This window comes from Eleutherodactylus coqui, chromosome 11 (assembly GCF_035609145.1).
Source record: "Eleutherodactylus coqui strain aEleCoq1 chromosome 11, aEleCoq1.hap1, whole genome shotgun sequence".
Classification (NCBI taxonomy): domain Eukaryota; kingdom Metazoa; phylum Chordata; class Amphibia; order Anura; family Eleutherodactylidae; genus Eleutherodactylus; species Eleutherodactylus coqui.
The window spans coordinates 127,545,739-127,569,922 of record NC_089847.1 but is presented as its reverse complement, the minus strand read 5'-3'; the positions used below and the strand labels follow the sequence as shown (position 1 = coordinate 127,569,922).

Below are 24,184 nucleotides of genomic sequence, written 5' to 3'. Positions count from 1 at the left end.
TGCGCCACACATGAATCCTACCATCAGCCCGAAACAATGGGTACCGTGACCCATTGGTCCACGTCACATGTTGCCAGTCCTCAGATGGGGCGCTGTGCCCGGTGTTGTGGTGATAACGGAGGCCTCTGGTGGGTCTTCTGCCCCCATATTCCATGGAAGCTACAGAATGCTGCGCTGACCTACGGGATATATGTGTGGGGTCTCCCCTATCCACAGGATATCCACAGAAGAGAAGATAGCTGGAGATTCTGGCACAACCCTTTAAGCCCCCGTGGGTGGACACTGCGCTGCCCACTGTGGGTGGTAATGCCTTCTATGAAGCATTCCCTGTACACATGTAACTCTGTGGACCGAGGATGTTAAATGCCTGTACAACTACATCTGGCACCCGCTATCGCGCCTCGTTCCAACTCTGATAATTGCCTCACCATGAACACGCAGGATAACACCTCACAGCTTACACAGGTGTGGGCATCCCAAGCCGTCACCTGAGCTAACACCACTTCATCACCAGTCTACATCCTGCTATCCCATGACTTCTGGCACGTCAGTATACAGTAAGGGCTGCCGAGAGGCGGATGAGGCCAACATGAGAGAATCCAAGTTTTCATAGGAATGTTATTTCTTGTACACCACAAGTTAAACAGAAGGATCGCAGGCCGAATCCGGCCCGCCGGCCATGAGGCTTCTACTCACCTAGCCTGCAGGTCTGGTCTTGTGACGGCAGTGCAGTCTGACAGCTAACCCACTCCTGTGTGCCAACCTATATGCAGCACAGACGTGGAGGGGACCGGACCTGCAGGCTAGGTGAGTAGAATACTTGTACGGCTGTTGACCGACGCAAAGCCAATAGGGGGGGGGGGGGATTATTAAATTATTACTACTGGAGCCACTAAGGGGGCTACTATTACTACTGGGGTCACTATGGGAGTCACTATTACTACTGGGGCACATATATAAGGGACACTTACTACTGGGGCCACTATTACTACTGGAGTCACTATTACTATTGGAGCCACTATGGGAGTCACTATTACTACTGGGGCACATATATAAGGGACACTTACTACTGGGGCCACTATTACTGCTGAGGCCACCTATATATGGGACACTTACTACTGGGGCCACCTATATAAGGGACACTAACTACTGGGGCCACTATTACTACTGGGGCACATATATAAGGGACACTTACTACTGGGGCCACTATTTCTACTAAGGCCACCTATATATGGGACACTTACTACTGGAGCCACTATGGGGGTCACTATTACTAATGGAGCCACCTATGTAAGGGACACGTACTACTGCAGCCACTTAGGGGGTTACTATTATTACTGGGGCCACTATTAAGGTCACTATTATTACTGGGGCCACCTATGTAAGGTCCACTTACTACTGGGGCCACTATTACTATTGGGACCGCCTATATAAGGGGTTTATTATTACTACTGGAGCCACTATGGGGGACCCTATAACTACTGGGGCCACTATGGGGTTCATTATTACTATGGTCACTATTACTACTGGGGCCACTATGGGGTTCACTATTACTGTGGTTAATATTACTACTTGGGCCACTATGGGTGGGGGTCACTATTACTACTGGGGCCGCTATGGGGTTCACTATTACTGTGGTCACTAATACTACTAGTGCCACTATGGGGGCCACTATTACTACTGGGGCCACTATGGGGTTCACTATTACTGTGGTCACTATTACTGGGGCCACTATGGTGTTCACTATTACTGTGGTCACTATTACTACTAGGGCCACTATGAGGTTCACTATTACCGTGGTCACTATTACTACTTGGGCCACTATGTGGGTCACTATTACTACTGGAGCCACTATGGGGGACCCTATAGTTACTGGGGCCACTGTGGGATTCACTATTACTGTGGTCACTATTACTACTGGGGCTACTATGGGGGGCACTATTACTACTGGGGCCACTATGGGGGTCACTATTACTACTGGGGCCACAATGGCGGTCACTATTAGGGATTGTTCTCACAAGTGTAAGTGCATTTTGGTCACGCAAATATGCGTTGTATTTGCACCACCGAAAACCGCTTGCACCCAGTTTTTGAGTTCTCTGGCGTGTTTTTGTGTGCCCAAATATGCTGCATATTTGCAGACACAAAAAAGAAGGCAGATGGGCCCATTTTAATGGTGCACAAATATGTAGTGAATACGCATGTTTTTGCATATCCACTGCGTATTTGCGCCGGCCCATTTATTGGCTGAGTAATACGCACCAAAATAGGTCACGCCGCGTATACGATTTTTCATACAATTGTACACTGCGGGAACGAACCCATTGAAGTCAACGCATTCACTACGTAATACGCTGCGCAAAACCACTCGTGTGAACAAGCTCTTACTATACAGTCTGACAATCGGCCCTTTGAAGGCTGGTGTGGCCCTCGGTGAAAATGATTGTGACACCCCTACCCTACACTGAGCGGGTAGCGAGGGCATACAGGGGACTGGCACGCTGCAGCGCCACCGTGATGAATAAAACATTGAAGCCATGTGAGCTACACAATAATACAAGAGTCTCCCATGCAACATCCATGCCCCTTGTCCGCCCCTTTGCTCTAAGTTTCCTGGCGCCCCCCTGCATGCCCTAGGCGGGTGCCCTCCCTCGCCCCCTGCGGATGGCAGCAATACCATTACAATTATAGCAAAAACAGGTCACATCCTCAGAGAAAGGTCAGCAACTTCCTGAGAAGTGAGCAGGGGAGAAGGAGTTAATAGTCACAGACAGGGGGGTGGAGAGATGTGTGCAATGGGTGGAGAAGCAGATCACACAGGCACTAGAGCTGGGGCTTCACTAAAGTGTCAAATTCCTGCAGGGAGGCTGATGAGCAGCGCAGACCCCCTGGCAGTGCAGAGGCAGGGGGCTTCATGAGCATCGAGGTGAGTACTGAGGCATCACATTGCTGCAAGGCATCCCCCAGATAATGCAAGCTCTTCTTAGAAGGGGTCCTTGTGCAGAACCGGAGGAGCAGAGCTGAGTATGTCAGATGCAACAGAGCCCGGCGGACCTGTGACTGTGAGTATAGCAGAGCCCAGTATGTTACATGTGCAGACAGGAGCTTGTCATACAGCACAACTCATTGGGATTTCCTGGTGTGCGCTACCTGCAGGGCGCGTTCGCATCAGTGGATCCGTTTGCAGCCTCCTTCGCCGATTTCCGTTACAATACAGGATGAAATATGCCGCAACATGCAGGACGGACAAACGGAAAGCGAACGCATCCCATTGTAGTCAATAGGGTCCGTCCCGCGCCATCATACAACGGATCCGTTTTTTTTTTTTGTAACGGAGCGCAGGCTACCACGATGCCCTGGAGAGTCAGGTGCTCGCACATCTGCGGCGGCGGGATTCCGTTTTCCTGATCCGTTCAGAAAGCAGGGAATTTCGTAGCCAAATGCGTCCGTCTTACGGCGGAACTGAACGTGCGCCATTGATTAGGGTCTGTTCGGTTTTCGCTCAGCTGCCCCGTGTTTTACCGGAAGGAGAAGCGCTATTTTGTGCTCGGTCTGCGATGGAGGTTCCAGCGTAGATATAAAACCGCCGTTAAGTGACAGATCTGCGCAGTGATTGATGTACGTTGGGAAGAACGTCAGTACTGCGGCTGCCTGCGAAGTGAATGTGTTTTATCGCACGTGTTTTAGATGTTTTTATTTCATTTTTATGACTTTATTGGGGCTTCACTGCCAGTTCTATCAAGAATTGCGCAGCTGAAGTGCCTATTCACATATATAGGCGCAGCAGTCAGTGGGGCTACACAGGCATCCGTATTTACTAGAACAGTAAGGGCTCATTCACGCGGCGTGTATGTCCTGCATATTGCGCACACACGTGTAAGATATGCATGTACATACGTATTTGCCGCATACGTTAAATCCCCATAGCTTAGGCTAGCTTCACACGGGCGTGTGCGACATCAGGCCCATTTCGCGCTCGCTAACATGCGATATCTCTGCGGACGCGAGGCGCTTTTATATCAAAACCACCTCACATCACTTGAAGGGAGGTAGCTGTCCTGCGCGCCGCGGCGAAGGGTCGTGGAGCGTCTCCCATTGTTCTGCTGCCTTTAAAAATAGTGCAATGCGATGTGGGGGGGGAAATCGCTTATGTGTATGACACCATTCAAAAGATTTTGCGCAAATTTTTCAGCCGTGTGAAAGCGGCCTTATACAGTGGCGTATTGGGCCGAATTCACATAGGCCTGTGCGCATTTGTGCATCGGGCGCTGCGTTTCTGCGTGCGCCTTTGTGTTTTTTGCTGTTCTTTTTTGCACGTAAAGAAAAAAAAAATTAAACCTGCATCCGCGGTCCCAATTAGTGTAATTAGTTCCATATGTTCTATTTGCCTGCACAAACGCGCAAGAAAATGTAACATGTTGTGTATTTTTTTGCGTGACAGAACTGCACACACAAAATATGCGCGAGCGAACGAACCCCCTGAAATGAATGATTTATTCGCTGTGTATTGCGCACGCAAATTTTGTGTGCGTAAATATGGTTGTGTGATTCTAACCATAAACGTCTAAATACGAAATGCTGCGTTTTCTTTTTCAGACGTGTTAAAAAAAAACAAAAAAACGCGGGTGTGAGTGGCCTAATAGACATCAATGGGCATTTACCACCACATATTAGGCGCATGAAAAATACGTAGGCAACATACGCTCGGGTGTGTGCGCCGCAAGGAGAGTGGTCCGACTTCTAGGACAACAGTCACCCATTCCAGAAAAAAAACAAAAAAAACTGGGCGCACCACACGGACAATGGCCGCGTGTATTCCATATTGCTAGGCAGTGCTAGAAAAAAAATTGGGTCGCCTTCCATGTTTTTTTGTTTCTTTTTCTGTTTCGCTTTTATGAAAAATTGAACTAGAAACAGACGAACACAACATATATGGAGCCGGCCTATATGCTCTTATGAAAGCTTTCTAAATGAAAATCTGTCTCTGTTGCCCATAGCAACCAATCACAGCGCAGCTTCCATTTCTTATACTGCTGAGGTAAAATGAAAGCTGTGCTGTGATTGGTTGCTATGGACAACACATTTATGAAAGCTGTAAAAGAAAATCTTTGTTGCCCCTAGCAACTCATCCCAGCGCAGCTTTCATTTTACCTCAGCGGTATAACAAATGTTGCTATGGGCAACAAAGATATATAATTTTTTTAGATGGCTTTCATAAGTGTGGCGGCGGCCTACTCTGTACTTCAGACGGTCTAGCTAATGAAGGCAGTGATGAGGAAGCTGCTCCTCTGGTAATCCCCTAGTACAACACTTCATCTGCTTCCACACTTGCTGCAGACTTCTCCTGCTCTTATATTGGGCCTCATTAATCCCAACTGTCTAACAGTATGGCTGTCCTGTTGCACCCAGCAACCAATCAGAGTGCAGCTTACATTTTTTAAACTGCTGTGGTAAGATGAAAGCTGTGCTCTGATTGGTTGCTGTGGGCTTCAGCTTGTAGCTGATCTCCATGTCCTTTTTTTTTTCTTACTGTTGTCGCACTCAAAAAGTCCAGGAAGTGGGGATATGGGGGGCTGTTTGTAGGCACAGGGATGGTAAAGTGACTCCATGGTGTGAGGACAACGAAAACAACCTGAATCTGCTCTTTATGGTTTTTTTAGAGTGTGTGACAGGGGTAGGAGCGGTATTGGGGTGACTACAATTGCGCCGAAATTTTGATATTCTGAGTGGCATTCGACATGGCCACCGTCTGCTCTGCTTTGACAACATAGTCAGTGTAATGGCCCTAACATCGACCGCCGTTCCGAGGAGCCATATGCTATTACACTAGCCACCACCTCATTTTATGTGGCCCATGAGGCCCAGACACAGAAGAGGCTCTACTGGATCGGAGGGTGCTGGCGCACTGTTGACTCATCTGCAACCTGCCACTGTGTAACGGCATCATGGCTGCCATCTTGCCACATTCAGTCCGCATACATTGCGCTGTTACGTGCCTGCAGATTGAAGGCTGTGACTATTACTGCGCTCCCCTGTCTGCTTCGTCCGCCTCCGGATTCCTCAGCTATTACCACCCATAGAATGCAATGGCAATACGCGGTTTCATGTCCACGAGCGGAAATTGTGCGGCCTCCGCACGGACGGCTTCCATTGAAGTCAGTGGATGCCGCCATCCCACGGCCCATCCGTAATCATGATTGCAGAAAGGTCGCAGGATCCGTGTCATCACCTGGCCACGATGCAGCCTATTCTGTACTGCGCATGTGCGCCGTCCGGCACATCCGCAGAACAAAATAGAAGACGCCAGACAGGGACGCAGGGGTGGGCACGGGGTTGGATTCTGCTGCAGAATCCGACCCGCCAGTGTAGTTACATATATTCTATTTTGCTGTGCAAATGCGCAGGAAAATAGAATATTCAGCATATTTTTTTGTACGACAGAATTGCGCACGCAAAATACTCACATGTGAATGAATCCATTGAAATCAATAGGTCCCGCTCACTGCGTATTGTGTGCGCAAATACGGTCGTCTGAATCCGGCCCAAGTAGTGTTTTTGGGACCCTTTCACCAAGTTCCGCTGACTCCCATGATTTTTTCCTTTTTCTCTGACTTGTGCCCCAATTTTTCGGGACCGTGCTCTGGGTAACTTTTTATTTAATTATTTTAGGAACCAGAAAAAATACAAATCTGTTGTTCCGTGTGTTAAAAACTTTTTTTTTTTTTTTAGTGTTCACCTTCCAAGATAATTGCTGCGATATTTTAATTGTGGAGACTTTTATGAACACCAAATGTGTTTTTTTTCATTGTTTAGATTTTTTTATGGGAAAGGAATGCTTTTTTGAACTTTTAAGAATTTTTTTCAGTTTTTTATTAAATATTTTTGCACTCTATACCTCATAGTAAATTTGAGCGTTGCTTATTAAGGGCTTAATTGGCATCCATGAATGGTAGCCTCTAGGCTTCCGTATTAAACGATTGGCACCAAAAGATTGCCAGATGGGGCTCCTCCTCCAACTGGGTCTTTGGACGCACAGTCAGCATCTAAGTAACTAACTAGCTGCCACAATCGAAGCTGATAGGCACCGGATATGGAGTGGATGTGGCTACCAACCACAGTGCCCCCTTAACAGTGACATTGACAGGGCCCACATAACAGTGCCAGCTGCAGGTTCCCCATCTCAGTGCCCACCACATCCTCCCTGTTTTATCTGTGGCTCCCTGGAATTCCACGAGGATAGATGTAAGGTACATATAGTTCTTTTGCCCCATAAGTGGCGGGAAGAAGGCGACTTGTAGATGTGCCACAGGCGGGTCACGTGTCTGAGGCTCCCGTGTAACGTGGCTGGTATGTATTTTATAGGTGTTACAAGTATTTACTAGTCTTTATGGATGAGTAATTTCACACGGGAACTTCAGAAGGAGGAACTGCGGGACTATGAAAACAAATAATTATCGCTGCCAGCCGCCAGAAGCTCATTATAGCATATAACGACCGGTGCGGATTACATGGCCTCCCGATGTGCAGCCAGTTATTACAACTCTAATGCCCCCCACCCCGCGCCCCCCATCTATTACAAATTGGGTTTACTTGCCAAATTTACCAACTTTCATCTGTTTTCTCTTATTGAGCGTACGCTGTACATGAGTGGGATACACTGTAATTTGCAGTCAATCAAATACATTGCCTTTCGCAGTTTCGCTCACATTTGCATGCAGAAACTGCGTAATACACAAGCTAAATAAACCCAAAACACGTGTTCTATTTTGCCACATATCACGCGCTAGAGAGCGCATTGTTCTCTATGGGCATGTAATTACCGCCCATACACAACTGCATTATATATGGGCACGTGTATGCGCCATTGCAAGTGACATGCCGCAATTTTATTTTTTTTTCCTCCCTTCCCGCATCGCGGTCCAATGCGATCCAGATTAAATCACTTGTGTATGACCCATTCAAAAGAATAGGCCTCATATTCGCACGTCTCACAATGCACAAATTTTGTGCGAGAACCTTGCCCGTGTGAAGCCAGCCTTAAACATCTCAACACAACTAATATAACAAGCGGTTTACCCAAAGTCACCACCAAATGCCACTTTTAATGACTCTTGCAGTCTCCGAATCATCCAACCCCTTCATGACCAGCGTCTTTAGAACTTAGTAGAGACCCCTTTGCTGTTATGACCTGCTAGAAACATGGAGTATAACCAGGCAGAGTTCCTGAGGGATCTTACCCGTTCCTCATGGGCAATGACCTCCAATTCATCAATATCCCCGGCTTGTCTGCTGCAGCCGCTGCCTTCACATCCCACCAAAGACTTTCGGTAGGATTCAAGTCAGGCGAGTCTACTTCTGAAACCAAGCCTTGGTGGACCTTGAGATGATTGAATGATGCCCAAGTTCAGCTTCCTCATAGAAGACATGATGGCTTCTCCTAGGATTTCCTGATACTTGATTGAATCCATGTTGTCCTACAGGTTTCTAATGCCAGAGAAAGCAAAGGAGCCCCAGAACACCACCGAGCCACCGCCATGCTGTAGGCAAGAGGTTCTTCATCCTTCCTCCTCCAGACCTACCGCTCAACCATAGGCCCAAAAAGTTCCAGTTTTGTTTCATCGCTCTACAGAAGAGAATTCCCAAACTTCTATGCCTTATTTATGTTGCCTTGAACATATTGGAGAAGACTTGTCTAGTGCTTTTGGGCCAATAGAGGTCTATGATTTGACGTTTGGGCATGAAGACCTTCAGCATTGAGTACGCACCTTGCTGTGCAGGTCTTCTGCAGTCCCTCAAGGGTTCTTGACCACCTGCCTCCTCAGGGACCTTTCACACGGGACGGAATTAATCTGCACATCCCAGTAGTGTAGCCAATGTTCCTTTACTTGCATCTGATTTGCCGTTCGGAAGGAATTTTTACCCCCTAGAATGAGGAAAAGTGTCTTCTAGCTTTTGCCGTCTCCTGATCAGTATTGGGGGTAACAGGCTGAACTAGATGGACACATTAGGGTGCTTTTACACAGGACGGTTCTCGCTCGCTCTCGTGCAGCCTGTTTAGACAGGCCGATTCGTCGTTGACTCGTTCAACCAGAATCTTTCAGTGTTTCACATTCGCTACCTCAAACGCTGAATGATCGGTGTTTAAGCTGAACGATTAGTGAAGGAGCCAACGATGATTTTTCTGACTGCATGACCTGAACGACGAGTGAGAAGTAATACGGTTTATTTGCAAATTTTGGCAATCGGCCCGTAGACAAGCATATGGCGACATGCTGTGACCTCTGGTTCCTGCTCTGGCAGGCTTGCGTTTGTCTTGGAATACTGCCCCCCAGAGTATTACTATCTAGGTCAGTGTTACAAAGGTTGTGCCGGCATCTGGTGTCCGTTACGGTCTATCTCAAATTAGGGAGAAGGGGAGGATGGGAAACTTAAAGGTCGCCCAACTCTGACCCCATTTACTGTGCTTCCTGCACCCTTCCCCCAACTGTGCAGGATCCTCTATATACCGAACCGCAGACATATCGGTTGAAAGTTCATGGAGCGAACTGGTGACACGAGTGGTAATTGTCCGCACGCAGAAGATGATTCTGTTACTACACGAGAGCGGAGAAGAACGAACACGCAAATCGTCATGTGAAAGATAAAGGTTCTAGGGAAATTCACTGAGAGAAGGGGGTACGCCCGAGACTGGTATGACATCAGACTGGCATCAGTGACGTCACAGGATCGGTCATTTGTATCGGATTGGTGGGGTCCGCTGCTCAGGACTTCTGCTGATCAGCTGTCTGGAGTGAGCACCATGGCACAAATCCATATACAGTATCTCCTAGTGGCAGCGCCTGGCATAGCAGCTCGATCTGATATTGATTACTTATCCTAAGTGCCAGGAAAAAAACCTTTAAAGACCACCAGTCATCTCTACTGCCATATCTGTTTGTATTCTGAAAAGTGCTGTTCCCCTGTTATTCCTCCTGGAAATGTATGATTAAATTGACATCTACCATTCTCATTGTTAATAGGATGTTTCCCTGCACATCCTGTTACTTGCAGCACTGATTGGACAATGGCTGTCTACGTAGGGACACTCCTCATTGACAAGGAAAATAATCACACCCAATTGTCGATTTACTCATACATTTCCTGAAGGAATGACTGTGACAGAAACTGTAGAACTTGAAACATGTATGAGGTGGACACAGAAGACATGGTGGTGGCGTGATAATAACATGTAATGCAGAGTAATATTACAGTACAAATAGCTGATGGGGTCCGAAAGCTAAAACTGTAAAGGGCCCTTGCTGGCTGATGCTATCACACCCAACTGTTTTGGGACAGTAATGCCCGGACCTTGCTGGCATCCTACTCTTCCCCTGTACGAGGGCATGACTGTGCCCTTTCAGTTACCTTTTGTAGAGTTTCCAGTTATCCCCAAAACATACGTCTCTATTAGAGATGAGCGAGCGTACTCGGTTCGGGTGTTTTTGCACTTGAGCACCGCTTTTTCTGAGTAACTGACTACTCGGACGAAAAGATTTGGGGGCGGGGGGCGGCGTGGTGGAGCGGGGGGTAGCAGTGGGGAACAGGGGGGAGCTCTCTCTCTCCCCACTCCCCTCTGCAACCCCCCGCTCACCCCCGGCGCCCCCCGGATCTTTTCAGCCGAGTTGTCAGTTACTCGGAAAAAGCGGTGCTTAAGTGCGAAAACGCCCGAACCGAGTACGCTCGCTCTAGTATATCTAGGCAGTGGAAACCCGCCATGGTCCCCCACGCCCTCCGGCAGATCTGATGGGAAATGCCCATATTTATGAGTGATCTTGGTCCAGGCATAGTAGAAAATATGGGTTATGAGGTACGATCCACGACCCTGGAAGATTCACCCATCTTTTGTGCGTCCGTTAGCGTTCTCTGGTATCGGCTATTTTCATGCCTGCTGGGTGAGTTAAGTGCGGGTGCTGAGGTGTGCATCCTGTCAAAAGCAAAGCTCAATCAAAAGCTTCTTAGGTCTATTTGAACCAACTTCTTAAGACTGGTATTTTCTCTTATTTTATCCCTGCTGTTTTGTGTGTTAGTTCCTTACTTTTCTGTACATTACTATATATATATATATATATAATAAGCATTGCTACTTTTATAGAATAAAAACTTTCTTAGTCGGTCCTTGTGGCTCTCAAACAATCCGTAGCCACCCCTCCCCCCTCCCTTACCACCCCGACAGTCAGCAGACCCCAGGTCTGGGTCATGCGAAACCATGTCTGGGTGTGATCTAGGCTCCATATTGCATGGGTGCAGGATGCTAGGAGCTGGGAATAAGTCCACCCTGTGGTCTGTCCCTGTGCCATATGTCTCACTCCCGCATGGTCCTAAGTAATTCTTAGCTAGTCTTAAAGGGGCTGTCTTACAGCAGGTTTTACCTGTCATGTAGACCACCGAGCCGAAGCTTGTCTCGAAGTGTATGATGGTGGGTGGCCGCACATCACAGCTACTTTCATTTCAGTGGGGCCACTGGAAATGGCGACACGGCTATGAAGCATATGCGTGGCCAGCCGCTACCATATAGTTCAGGACAAGCATTGGCTGGGATGCCTGAAGGGAGACAACCCCTATTAAGTCCCTTTTACATGGACGAACAATTGGGCATAAACCTTCATTGGAACGCTCGTTTGCCCAATCAGGCTGTGTAAATCTGCACCCGATGAGCCAACGAACCAGCAAATGCTCATTTTTCGACTCATCACCCCTTCTGTACAGCTGAAAAATGATGGTTCTTGACAGCACATCTCCCCTTGTGAAAGGGGGATGTGCTGTTAACAGTAGTGACTCTCTATGAAGGCCGAACAATCACATGGATTCTGTTGTTTCGTCTCCTATAAAGTCTGAATCGGGTTGGGTAAAAGGCTAGGCAAACGAGCAGCAAACATTGTGATGGGCACTTGTTTCAATGCCCAGATCAGCCGTGTAAAAGGGCCTTCATTCTATCTTGGATCCAGGAATCGGAAAAACCCAAATGGACACTTTTTTTTTAACATTTCTTGAAATGTGTGCGGCCAGACTAAAAAAGATTATTTTCAATGGTTGAGGAATGCAGGCGGAATTGTATATTGGTCCAGACTATGACCTCCATTGTTTCTGGACACCATATTGTATGCAGAAAGAGAAGAGGAGCTGAATAATGTCCCATGGTGGACAGAGCCAATACAAATAAAGCCGCAGGTCATCTTTTAGACTATAATGGCACACCAAGAGGAATATTAGCAGTTACATTAAAGCCCCATTTACACGCAAAAATGAGCACTCAAAATTCGTTCAAAAGATAGGACGATTGACGGTTTGAGCGATCACTTTGCATAATCTGCCAATTGGCAGTAATGCTCATTAGTAGCTTATTAGCTTCATTTACATGTAAATGAGCCTCACTGCCTTGTATGCAGACAACTGCAGGTGGTATGTTATCTGCATTCAGCTCCTTTTTGTTCTGCTGTAGGACTGTAGCTGAATAAAATGTTTTCAGCGCTCCCTTGTAAAAACACAGCGTGCGGTCCCTTCTATGAGCTCTCCAGCCGAATGATAGATTTTAAGCTGAACTATAAATCATCGTTCAGCCAAAAAAGCAAACGATGGTAGCATTTACACACAGTGACTATCGCTCAAAAGACATAGTTTGAGTGAATTTTGAGTGATAATTGTTGCGTGTAAATGGGGCTTAACTGACTAGCACACGAATACCTTTGCAGATGTAGCAGAGCTGAATTTGCCATCTTTTAAGCATAATATGAGTAGTATCTGTCCCAGCAGAGTGCTTCAAAACTGTTTCATTCCACCAGAGAGAAGAACACATGACGTTTGGGCCGCCTTCCTCCGCTCCACTTACTTGCATGGCGGTGTCTTTGAGCCAGTGTGTTCGTGCACTGAGCAGATTTCTGCAGGAAGCAGACAGCGCCATTCTATCTTCAGTGGCCAGGCTTGGTATTGCAGCTCTCTCTCATTCACTTCAATGTGAATTTTGCATGTAATACCAAACCTGGCCACTACAGTGGGAACAGAGCTGTCTGCTTCCAACAGAAATCAGCTCAGTGCATGCGTATGCTAGCCTCGTGAATAGCTGATTGTAGGGGTCCCAGGTCGTGGCCCCCCACTGATCTACTATTGATAGCCTATACTGTGAATAGGCCATCAATAGTTTACAACTGAACAACCCCTTTTAAATTCCTCTTATATGGACCAGAAATTGACTTGTAGGGACGAATGATCGTATTTATGATCGTTTATCCCCATAGGCCAGCTGTACAACCGTTCACAAGCATTCTTATGCTTGCTGAAAGTCACTGACCGGTTGGCGTTGCCTGGTTGGTGTCTCTCTTAAATGGTCTGATCGAGAGAAAAAAAATGTTCATGCCCGATGATTGACTGTAAAAGGCCCTGTAACGTGTGGAGGCCAAAAAAGTCCTTGTGTTTCATACGAGATGATGCGGAATAGTCGTGGCCCTTTTTACAGATCTTTTTATTTTTTTTGCATCATGGCCCTTGCAGTGTTTGTAACGACGGTCATATGTCCCCTAGACCCTGCAGACATTTCTAAGGGAAGACTATTTCTACCAACGGTTGTGGCACAACTTTTTGAATATACATTAATAAGATGAAAAATTGCTGCGTCTGCATTAGTGACAGGGCGCCATGATATGAAGCGGCGCTAGCGACGCCATGATATGAAGCGGCGCTAGCGACGCCATGATATGAAGCGGCGCTAGCGACGCCATGATATGAAGCGGCGCTAGCGACACCATGATATGAAGCGGCGCTAGCGACGCCATGATATGAAGCGGCGCTAGCGACACCATGATATGAAGCGGCGCTAGCGACGCCATGATATGAAGCGGCGCTAGCGACGCCATGATATGAAGCGGCGGGGGCTAGTGACGCCATGATATGAAGCGGCGGGGGCTAGTGACGCCATGATATGAAGCGGCGGGGGCTAGTGACGCCATGATATGAAGCGGCGGGGGCTAGTGACGCCATGATATGAAGCGGCGGGGGCTAGTGACGCCATGATATGAAGCGGCGGGGGCTAGTGACGCCATGATATGAAGCGGCGCTAGCGGCGCCATGATATGAAGCGGCGCTAGCGACGCCAGGATATGAAGCGGCGCCAGCGACGGGACGCCATGATATGAAGCGGCGCCAGTGACGTGACGCCATGATATGAGGCGGCGCTAGTGACGGGACGCCATGATATGAAGTGGCGCTAGTGACGCCATGATATGAAGCGGCGCTAGCGGCGCCATGATATGAAGCGGCGCTAACGACGCCAGGATATGAAGCGGCGCTAGCGACGCCAGGATATGAAGCGGCGCTAGCGACGCCATGATATGAAGCGGCGGGGGCTAGTGACGCCATGATATGAAGCGGCGGGGGCTAGTGACGCCATGATATGAAGCGGCGGGGGCTAGTGACGCCATGATATGAAGCGGCGGGGGCTAGTGACGCCATGATATGAAGCGGCGGGGGCTAGTGACGCCATGATATGAAGCGGCGCTAGCGGCGCCATGATATGAAGCGGCGCTAGCGACGCCAGGATATGAAGCGGCGCCAGCGACGGGACGCCATGATATGAAGCGGCGGGGGCTAGTCACGCCATGATATGAAGCGGCGGGGGCTAGTCACGCCATGATATGAAGCGGCGGGGGCTAGTGACGCCATGATATGAAGCGGCGCTAGCGGCGCCATGATATGAAGCGGCGCTAGCGACGCCAGGATATGAAGCGGCGCCAGCGACGGGACGCCATGATATGAAGCGGCGCCAGTGACGTGACGCCATGATATGAGGCGGCGCTAGTGACGGGACGCCATGATATGAAGTGGCGCTAGTGACGCCATGATATGAAGCGGCGCTAGCGGCGCCATGATATGAAGCGGCGCTAACGACGCCAGGATATGAAGCGGCGCCAGCGACGGGACGCCATGATATGAAGCGGCGCCAGTGACGTGACGCCATGATATGAGGCGGCGCTAGTGACGGGACGCCATGATATGAAGCGGCGCTAGCGGCATGACGCCATGATATGAAGCGGCGCTAGCGGCATGACGCCATGATATGAAGCGGCGCTAGTGACGCGACGCCATGATATGAAGCGGCGGCTGCTCAGCTGTCATTCCATAATCCGTTATATATTCAGCCCTGTACAGTAGCTGCTAATTACCGGGGATTGGTTTATAGCTGACCCCACTAAATCCTCGTTCCGGTGCCACAAACCCCGAGGCGCTTTATGGATTACAGCTTGTCGCCGCGGTTAATCATTGACCGGTATAAAAGCTAATCGATAACTTCAAATTCTTCAAAAATGTGCAGCAATGACCGTCTCTGTAAGTTTATTTGTCCTCTCGTGACTCCTTGTGTGCATTCGTTATCTCATCATGGAGAGGGGACAGGACCGTGACATTCGGAGGGGCGCTCGGCTGCCACGTGCTCTCGGCCAACATTTTAGGAACTTTACAGCTGAACTTTCCCACCTTTTTAGCATTCATACATTGTCTTCACCGATCTTATATATAGAATTTTTTTTTCATGAGCTTTTTAAAACGCATGTCTGAATATCCCAATGCAAATCAATAGGATTAAGCTTGGATACAAGATGTGATACGGCAGACATGGAGGCTCTAGTACCCTGTTGTACCGCCTCTAGCTTGGATACAAGATGTGATACGGGCGAGCATGGAGACATACAGGTTCCATATGGTATCCTGCGGCATATGATCATGTAAACTCGTAGGATGTTAAAGTTGGCATCCCAGTTGGTCCCATACATGTTCAATTGGTGATGCATCACACCAGCAGGGGGCAGTGTGCTGCTCCACAGCAAAGGCAGGATTGAGGCGCTCACCCCGAGGTCTCCAGACGCGAACACGGCAGCGCCTAAACTTACTCTGGGTTCATCCCTGGAGTTAACCTGGTTCCTCTGTAGCGTCCAGTTTCATTGTTCACGACATCACTGTAAACAGAGGTGACAGTGGGTGTCAGAGGCCGTCCATGTAATGGGGGCCGTGAGACCTAATGTCCTTCAGCCAAGTGCCTGGAAATGGTTCCAACAGACACAGGGGTGTAACAATGGAGCCCCCTGTCTCTGCATGGCGGATAACGAAACAGTTGGAGCTGCTGATGCTCGTCGGACAATCAGACACTCCTCTCTACTAGTGGTCTGTCGGGTGTCCTGAGCCGGGTCACCTTGTGTGCCCCCATCCACTGGTCCCAACATCTCCTAACAGTCTGGTCAGATGATCCTCTCTACTGGTGGTCTGTAGGGGGCATCCTGAGCCCGGTCACCTTGTGTGCCCTCACACATCCACTGGTCCCAACACCTCCTAACAGTCTGGTCAGATGCTCCTCTCTACTGGTGGTCTGTAGGGGGCGTCCTGAGCTCGGTCACCTTGTGTGCCCCCATCCACTGGTCCCAACACCCCCTAATAGTCTGGTCAGATGATCCTCTCTACTGGTGGTCTGTCGGGTGTCCTGAGCCGGGTCACCTTGTGTGCCCCCATCCACTGGTCCCAATATCTCCTAACAGTCTGGTCATACACTCCTCTATACTGGTGGTCTGTAGGGGGCATCCTGAGCCCGGTCACCTTGTGTGCCCTCACATCCCCTGGTCCCAACACCTCCTAACAGTCTGGTCAAATACTCCTCTGTACTGGTGGTCTGTCGGGGGGTCCTGAGCCCGGTCACCTTGTGTGTCCCCATCCACTGGTCCCAACACCTCATAACAGTCTGGTCAGACGCTCCTCTCTACTGGTGGTCTGTAGGGGGTCCTGAGCCCGGTCACCTTGTATGCCCTCACACATCCACTGATCCAAACACCTCCTAACAGTCTGGTCAGATGCTCCTCTCTACTGGTGGTCTGTCGGGGGTCCTGAGCCCGGTCACCTTGTGTGCCCTCACACATCCACTGGTCCCAACACCTCCTAACAGTCTGGTCAGATGCTCCTCGTTACTGGTGGTCTGTCGGGGGGGGGGGGGGGGGGTCCTGAGCCCGGTCACCTTGCGTGCCCTCATCCACTGGTCTCAACCTAACAGTCTGGTCAGACGCTCCTTTCTAGTGGTGGTCTGTAGGGGGCGTCCTGAGCCCGGTCACCTTGTGCACCCTCACATATCCACTGGTCCCAACACCTGCTAACAGTCTGGCTCAGGAACCCTGGCAACTAGTTGTCTGAACTGGCACCCGGCACTTTACTGGGCACCGTGGCCACTTCACTACATACCAGGCACAGCGCCTTACTTTCATAGTGGCTGTGCCTGGTATTACATCTTAGTCCCATTCATGTGATTGATGAACATGACCTCACAGGCCTGAGGAGAGGCCGCAGAGCAGGGATCCCGAGTGGCAGACCCCCCCATCAAGCCGATATGGATGACCTGAGACGAGGTCGTCAATATTGAAGTCCTGGAAAACCCCATTAAGGTGAAGAACCCGTAATGTGTGGCTGCAGTTGTTTTGTCGCCCCTCCTTACAGTGATTGTTCTGTAGATTGTGTGATGTTCATACTTTGTGCTCGGATACACCAACATGGCCGCCGTTACAGGGAGGAATTGTTTGTAGGGAAATTCAGTTCCGTTTTTCATGAAGAACCATTGTACCTGCTGATGGAATTAACCAGTTGTCTGCCAGGGCTGCAGCGGTCGGCTGCTTTCTGGTCTGGCTTCAGTTGGGTTGGCCATGATGAAATGACCCCTTTTACACACATATTATGTTTTCACTTATTGAGCTGTGAAGAAAAAAATATCTGTTACTACTTAGAAACTGTCAGCAAGCAGGTCGGCGGCCGCTGACAGATCTCATTGTCTGTATCCTAATAATCGCTTGTTTGAGTAAACAGGACAGCATGGATCATATGGAAAAACATGGCTGACAGCATGGAGACCTGACTTTTCACCCCATGGTCTGTCGGCCAGGAATTGGACGGCAGCTAGTTGGGGTAATATCTCAACAGGGGATGATATTTGTAAAGAGACATATACATATATACTTTATTAGGGGCGACGGACCTCTCACGATTGGAGCTGAAATGATCCCCGTGACCCCGGAGTGCAGCATAAAATCACATGACACGTTTTTCGTGGATCAGTTTCAGTGTGAATCCACATTAAATGGGAAAATCCAGCGATTGGAGCGACTTCCAATGAGGCCGGTCATCGGTGCTAGACTAGCCGGGGCTGGATGTCACTGCCAAGAATACCGAGAATGGTGTGATCAAGAAAAAACATCCAGAGGAAGGGGATCCTGTGGGTGGAAACAGCTTGTAGCCAAAAAAAGGGTCAGAGGAGGATGTCAGGAATTCTTCTGATGCATCTGGCTGCGCAGCACTAGTTCAACACTTGTGCTCCAACTAACATGTCCGGACGCACAACTCGCCATTCCTCAGCACGGATGGGTATAACAGCAGATGACAAGTTCCAGCGCCATTGCATCTAATAGAAACAGAAAAACGAGACTCCAGCGGACAAAAGAGCACAAAACTTGTATCACTGAGCAGCAGAAAAACGTCTCCTGGTCAGATGGATCCAGATTTCTGTGCTGATGAGAGGTCAGAATTTGGCACAAGCAGCATGAATCGCTGACCCCTTCCTGTCAGCTGGTCCGAACATGTCAGCACCGCCATCTAATCTGCAGCAACTACAAGCAGCTTCCTGTCCGCAGGGGCCGATATTCCTGCAGAACCATTTAATCACCCAGTGGGATCTATACCACAACAAACTGCTGCAGTTTTGGAAGTCAAAGGAGTCCAACGCACTACTACCGCGTTTCCCCCAAAATAAGACAGTGTCTTATATTAATTTTTTGTTCAAAAAGGTTTAACTTTTTTACATGTGTAGCTGCCTGGACACTATTCAAATTGACTTTTTTAATTAGCTGATAGCAGGGCTTAATTTTGGAGTAGGGCTTATATTTCAAGCATCCTCAAAAAGCCTGAAAAATCATTTTGCATCCTCAAAAATTCTGGAAAATCATGCTATGTCTTACTTTCAGGGAAAGAGGGTAGATGTGGGTCTAATAAAGGGGCCGTTCAGTGTGTGTGTATATATAGTTATATATATAACATCATTTTCCTAAAAAGTCCTTTTAATAAACCAATTAATCTACAGATCATAGTAGGACCTCATTACCCCCTGATAGCAGTGCAGACAACAGCAGATTGCTGACAGTTTCCTTCTGGCTACAAGGGTGTTTTTTTTCCTGCACCGATTGAAACCAACTGACAAATAAGTGCAAACAGTCAGAAGCTGAAGATACTATTGGAGGTCGGGGATTTATGATTTGTCTTGAAATGAGTTGCGGGCCGCGTGTAGCACAGCGATGTGTTAGGAAGGAACCACGTTACACCGAGGGGTTAATGTTAGTCGTCCGGTGACTAAGGGAAGTAATGAACAAAAGCTGAAGTGACATTTGAAGTTCTACAAATGCATCACAAACCGCACACATCAGTCTGCAGAAATTGGTGCAGACCGCCATCATTCTGTGAGCGGGGGGGCCGCGGCTATTAGGAAATGCTCATTCTAGACGGATCCGCAAAGGTCAAGACCGTCTCACAAAAGGGGGAAGAAAGCAAGTAGTAAATTATTGTTAGGCGAAATGCCAAGAATAGACCAATGAGGCTCGGGAAACGTGAAAAATGGGTGCTGATCATCGCGATTCGTCCGATTTTTTTTATGTGTGTGTGTGTTTTTTCACGTGTACACAAAAAGGCCTCATTGAGTTTTCTTGCCTTCATACATATATTCGCGGGAATCGTGCATATTTACGCAATCCAATTTACTTTCATAAACAATTTCGATCGTGATACGGAGCAGAACAGAACGTGTTACGATTTTTTTATTTTTTTTTTCTTTCTTCACGCATGTAATATACACATCTGAATACCGCAATGCAAATCAATGCGATTTTCATTTATTTGTATTACACGCGTAATACGGAATGCAAGTACACCCATGTGAATGAGGCCTAATCCCTTTTGGTGGATATGGATATCCTATACTTTGGTCCCCTACTTGAGACCCCCTTCTGTTAGCTGGTGCTCTTAAAGGGGTTTCCTATAAACCTTTATATACTGTACACTGGATAGGTCACTGGGGTCTGACTCTTGAGACCCCCAGTAAACACAAGAATGGTGGTCCCTGAGTCGCACGTGTGAGTAGTATGGTGGTGCGCGTGAAGATGGATGAGCGCTACACTCAGCTATCCTCACTGACTGTTAATGGTGTGGTGACCAGCTGCTGCCGCTCATGGCAGTGCAGGCCTCGGCTGCTGCCGCTCATAATATGCACCTTGGCTGCTGCGGAACATCGTAGTAAACACCTCAGCTGCTGCGGAACTTCTTTTTGACAAGGATCTGACCGTTTCATATCTATTAATGTTGAGCAGGACCTACCTTTTTTTTTTCAGAAAGAGCTTCTGCAGCAGCCGGGAGGTGTATTGTAAGAAGTCTTCCTAGTGTAATTGTTAAGAATTTTAGACCACTTTCCCCAGAATTCCCAAACGCAGCCTGCGGTCTCTCATATGGTCGCGGATCCTGTAATGGTCATATAATGTCCGGTGGGGGTATTATTATATATCGCTCTCGTCACGATCACATTGGTCTGTTAGGATTATCTTCATGACTTTTATACAATATATATATCTTCTTTACAGTCTTTGATCCTTCCCTCGTCCGCTCCTTTACATCCTTGTTACCACGACCACCGTGAGACGGGTCACGTCCGGCATTCACCCGCCTGCCTGCATGACTGGGAGTCAGACTCTGCGGCCGTACTTCACGGTACAGTTCAACAAGATGGGATCATTTCGGCGGCCTCGCTTCATGAGCTCCCCAGCGCTCACCGACTTACCGCGGTTTTATGCCGGCAGACAGAGCGTGCAGCTCAATTCCAGCGCAATGTGGAACAGGTACAGTGACATACAGATTAGAATTTATTACATTTTTTTTTTTACACTTTTATTTAGTCCCCATAGAGGATTTGAACTTGTGATCATTAGAGCGCTTGTAATATATTCTGCAATACTTCAGTATTGCAGTGTGTATCGCGATTTTTGATATTTCCTATCAAGCCTTGCCACATGCTTCGTAGCAGTCCTAGAAACCTTCAGTAGGCTCCGGGCTGCCGTGCTATTCCATTGGCAATTCTCAATTCTGTTGATGGGGCGCCCCCTCCCACTGACCATTTTGACGTGTCGTCCGCTTTGATAGCCGCTCGGTATGGAGCCTGCTCCATACACACTTCACATCCCCTTCCTGGTACCGGGTTTATATTTGGGACACTAAATCTGAGCCGTAATCCCGCAGTTAATCCTAATAACTGACCTCAAAAGATCCTTCCTTCTTTTTCAAGATTACGCTATAAAGACATCGGTGTTTTTCTGTATTTTTGTGTTCTCCCTAGGGACGTAGCTATACGGGGGCCGAGGTGGCAGTAACGTCCGGGCCCCCGTGTCTATGAGTATAAAGCCCCTGCCATATAAGAAATTAGCATTTGTATCAGGGTCGCTTCAAAACTAATGCTATTGTATTATGCTTGTTCGTGACGCCAGAAGCCGATGTTGGCGGTATGGCAATAGAGTAGCCTGAGAAGATGGAGTCTGACATGAAGGCGCGTGTAAAGGTGAGGCGTGTAAATGCGGGGAAAATCATTGCATCCATTGACAATCCTCAATGCTTGCTGAAGCCCAAACGGTGACTGTTAGCACAGTGAGGCTTTGGGCGGCGCATTTTAACAGTGGTGACAGCGACGTTCCAGACGGCCATGCGCAGCTCTCACACCACAAAGTGAAGAGCGTCACCATCAGCTCATTTGTGGTTTACAGCCAGCCAACCGTTTAAGGAGATCGATATCAGCTTTAATGCGTAATAAATAATGATACGCTGACTGATTGAGACGTTCTTCATTCATGCTGTCACCGCGATACGTGGCTTGTCTTTCATGTCGCTGTTGCCACTATTCAGATGCCCCACCCACCACCTCACTGTGCTAACAGTCTCTGTAAGCATCCATGCTTGCTGAATGCTTATCAATAGATGCAATTTTTTTTCTGCACATTTACACGCTTCCCAAACCGACTCCTCACTTCTTTTGGCAGTTCAGTCTCTCTTAAGGCTCAGTACCACTGGAATTGCTCTCCAGCTTACAGCTCTCTATGATCTCAAGCCCTCCAGATCTCCCACCTGACCTCTGCAGCCAATGGGAAGTCGCATATAACCCTCTACAGAGAAATACACAAACTGCAGTAATGTATGACAGCCAGTAGAGGTCGCCCTTATACCATCTAGATTATATAACTATAGGAATCATAATGCAGATCACTACAGCACAAAGTCGAACCTGGGCTCCCCCGTTACATGCCAACATAATAAGATATTTTTGAAGTGACCTTCGTAGTTCAATCCCTCCCTGACAATTATTCATGTCCGCTCTCCTTCCACATGTTTTGCAATGTGGATTTAGGGTTCAGGTGGAAATGCTTTTTAACACCTGATTCAGTTCATCGTCCTGCCGAGCGTTTCCTATGAAGAATTGAAGGACCTGTTTTATATATTGCCGAGTTGGCCGCTGTACAAATTGCGTTCAGGCATTGTTTAATTTTTGGGGAAGTTGAGCGAAGAATCGCTGCCCATCAGTTGATCGTCCGGCCCACTGTCATGAAGCGGACCAGAGCAAGAAGTGGGAGCACCATAATGGCTTATATTACACATCTTGCCCTCTCTTATGGCCACGACTGTTTGTCCTGACTGTAAAGAAGGGCAGGAAGTGTAATAGAAGCACGGCACTCTCACTGATCTAGATGGTAGTAAAGCCGGCGCTTCCATTTCCTTCTCTGACCACTGAGGATGATGTCGGGCCTATGGTCAGTGGGCCGGACGATCAACTGACGGACGGGGATCCCAACTGGTGGCTCCCTGTCAATCAACTACGGATGTTAACTACTCTTCAAAATGCCCCTTAAGTTGTGGGTTTTCTTTTTATATAGTATTTTCCTCTTCTGGTTAGATTTTGCCCAATCTCAGACACCTCACTTTAAGGTGGGGTTGTCTGGTTTAGGAATTCTGGTACAGTGAATGTCAACGACCAATGATATGTGATGATTTATCTGCCTGTATAAACGGTCTGAACGAGCGTTACCCAGATAGCCCATTGCTCTCAATGGAAATCGTGTAATGCTTCATTTTCCCTGCGGAGGCGCTGTAGGGGAATTGAACATCTGCTTCTACCAGATTGAACTGCAATACTAAACGGTTCATGAGCAAGACTGGGAAAATGTAGACCTTTTTGTTCTAATCATGGACAGCCCCTTTACATTTTAATGAGGGGGGGGTGTTGCTTTGATAAGCTGCAATTTTTTTTAATGTTTTTTTGGTATATGTTGTTAGTTGCTTGTTTTTATTTGTCACCACATTTTGCCTTTTGCGCCACCCAGCTGTTCTGGGACAGATGTCACATACTGAATGTTTAGTGGTTTTCTTCCTCAGCGTGCAGAACGCCGTTATCAACGTGTTCAAAGGAGGAGGCCTGCAAGCTAACGAGCTCTACTCCCTCAACGAGAACATCAGGTACGGTAAAGAGGAGCCCAGCTGCGAGCGAGGTCAGCACCCCCAACATGACCGCGTGATCACACGTATGACATTTCTCACATGCACCTGCTGCATTTTCTCTGTTCCGGCACTGAGGTGTTAGTTACAGGTCACATGATTACCCAGAACACGCAAATCTATGCAGATGTAATAAAGCCATCACTAACTTTTAAAAAGTTTGTGCCAAGTTATAATGTTCTCTTCTATCCAAAGGATATGATTGATGGGGCTCTGACTGCTGGGACCCCCATTAACCCTAATAACAGGGGTCTGGTCGGTCCTTGTGTCAATAGAGCAGGTGCGCCTCCGCTCCATTCACTTCTGTGACCGCTCCGGAGATTGCTGAAGCACTTGAACTTTATCTCCAGCACGGTCATTGAAGTGAATGGAGTGATGACGTGCCTGCGCAACCTCCACTCCATTTACTCAGGGATCGGTAGGCATCGCAGCGGTCTGACTCCCACCGGTCATACGGTTATCCCCTATTCTGTGGATAAGGGATACGTTTTTATAACCTCTTTTACGTTTTTGCGCAACTTCTTTAACCCTTTCCAATCCACTGTCTGACCTCTGAAGACATTAT

The 24,184-nt window shown here is 48.1% G+C and overlaps 1 protein-coding gene across 4 annotated transcripts in view; it reads left to right on the top strand.

The window, feature by feature from the left end:
- Positions 1-751: 751 nt before the first annotated feature.
- PRR5L (proline rich 5 like) overlaps positions 752-24,184 on the top strand; it is a 45,944-nt gene continuing 22,511 nt past the window's right edge. The window contains exons 1-3 of one of the 4 annotated variants that reach the window (XM_066583488.1): positions 752-807; positions 20,670-20,924; positions 23,500-23,580. In XM_066583488.1, the coding sequence (XP_066439585.1) occupies positions 20,761-20,924; positions 23,500-23,580 (245 nt within the window). In that variant the 5' untranslated portion in view covers positions 752-807; positions 20,670-20,760. Of the gene's footprint in view, positions 808-2,788; positions 2,927-2,962; positions 3,063-20,669; positions 20,925-23,483; positions 23,581-24,184 lie in introns of those variants that run through there. The other 3 variants (XM_066583485.1, XM_066583486.1, XM_066583489.1) reach the window with 3 other exon arrangements.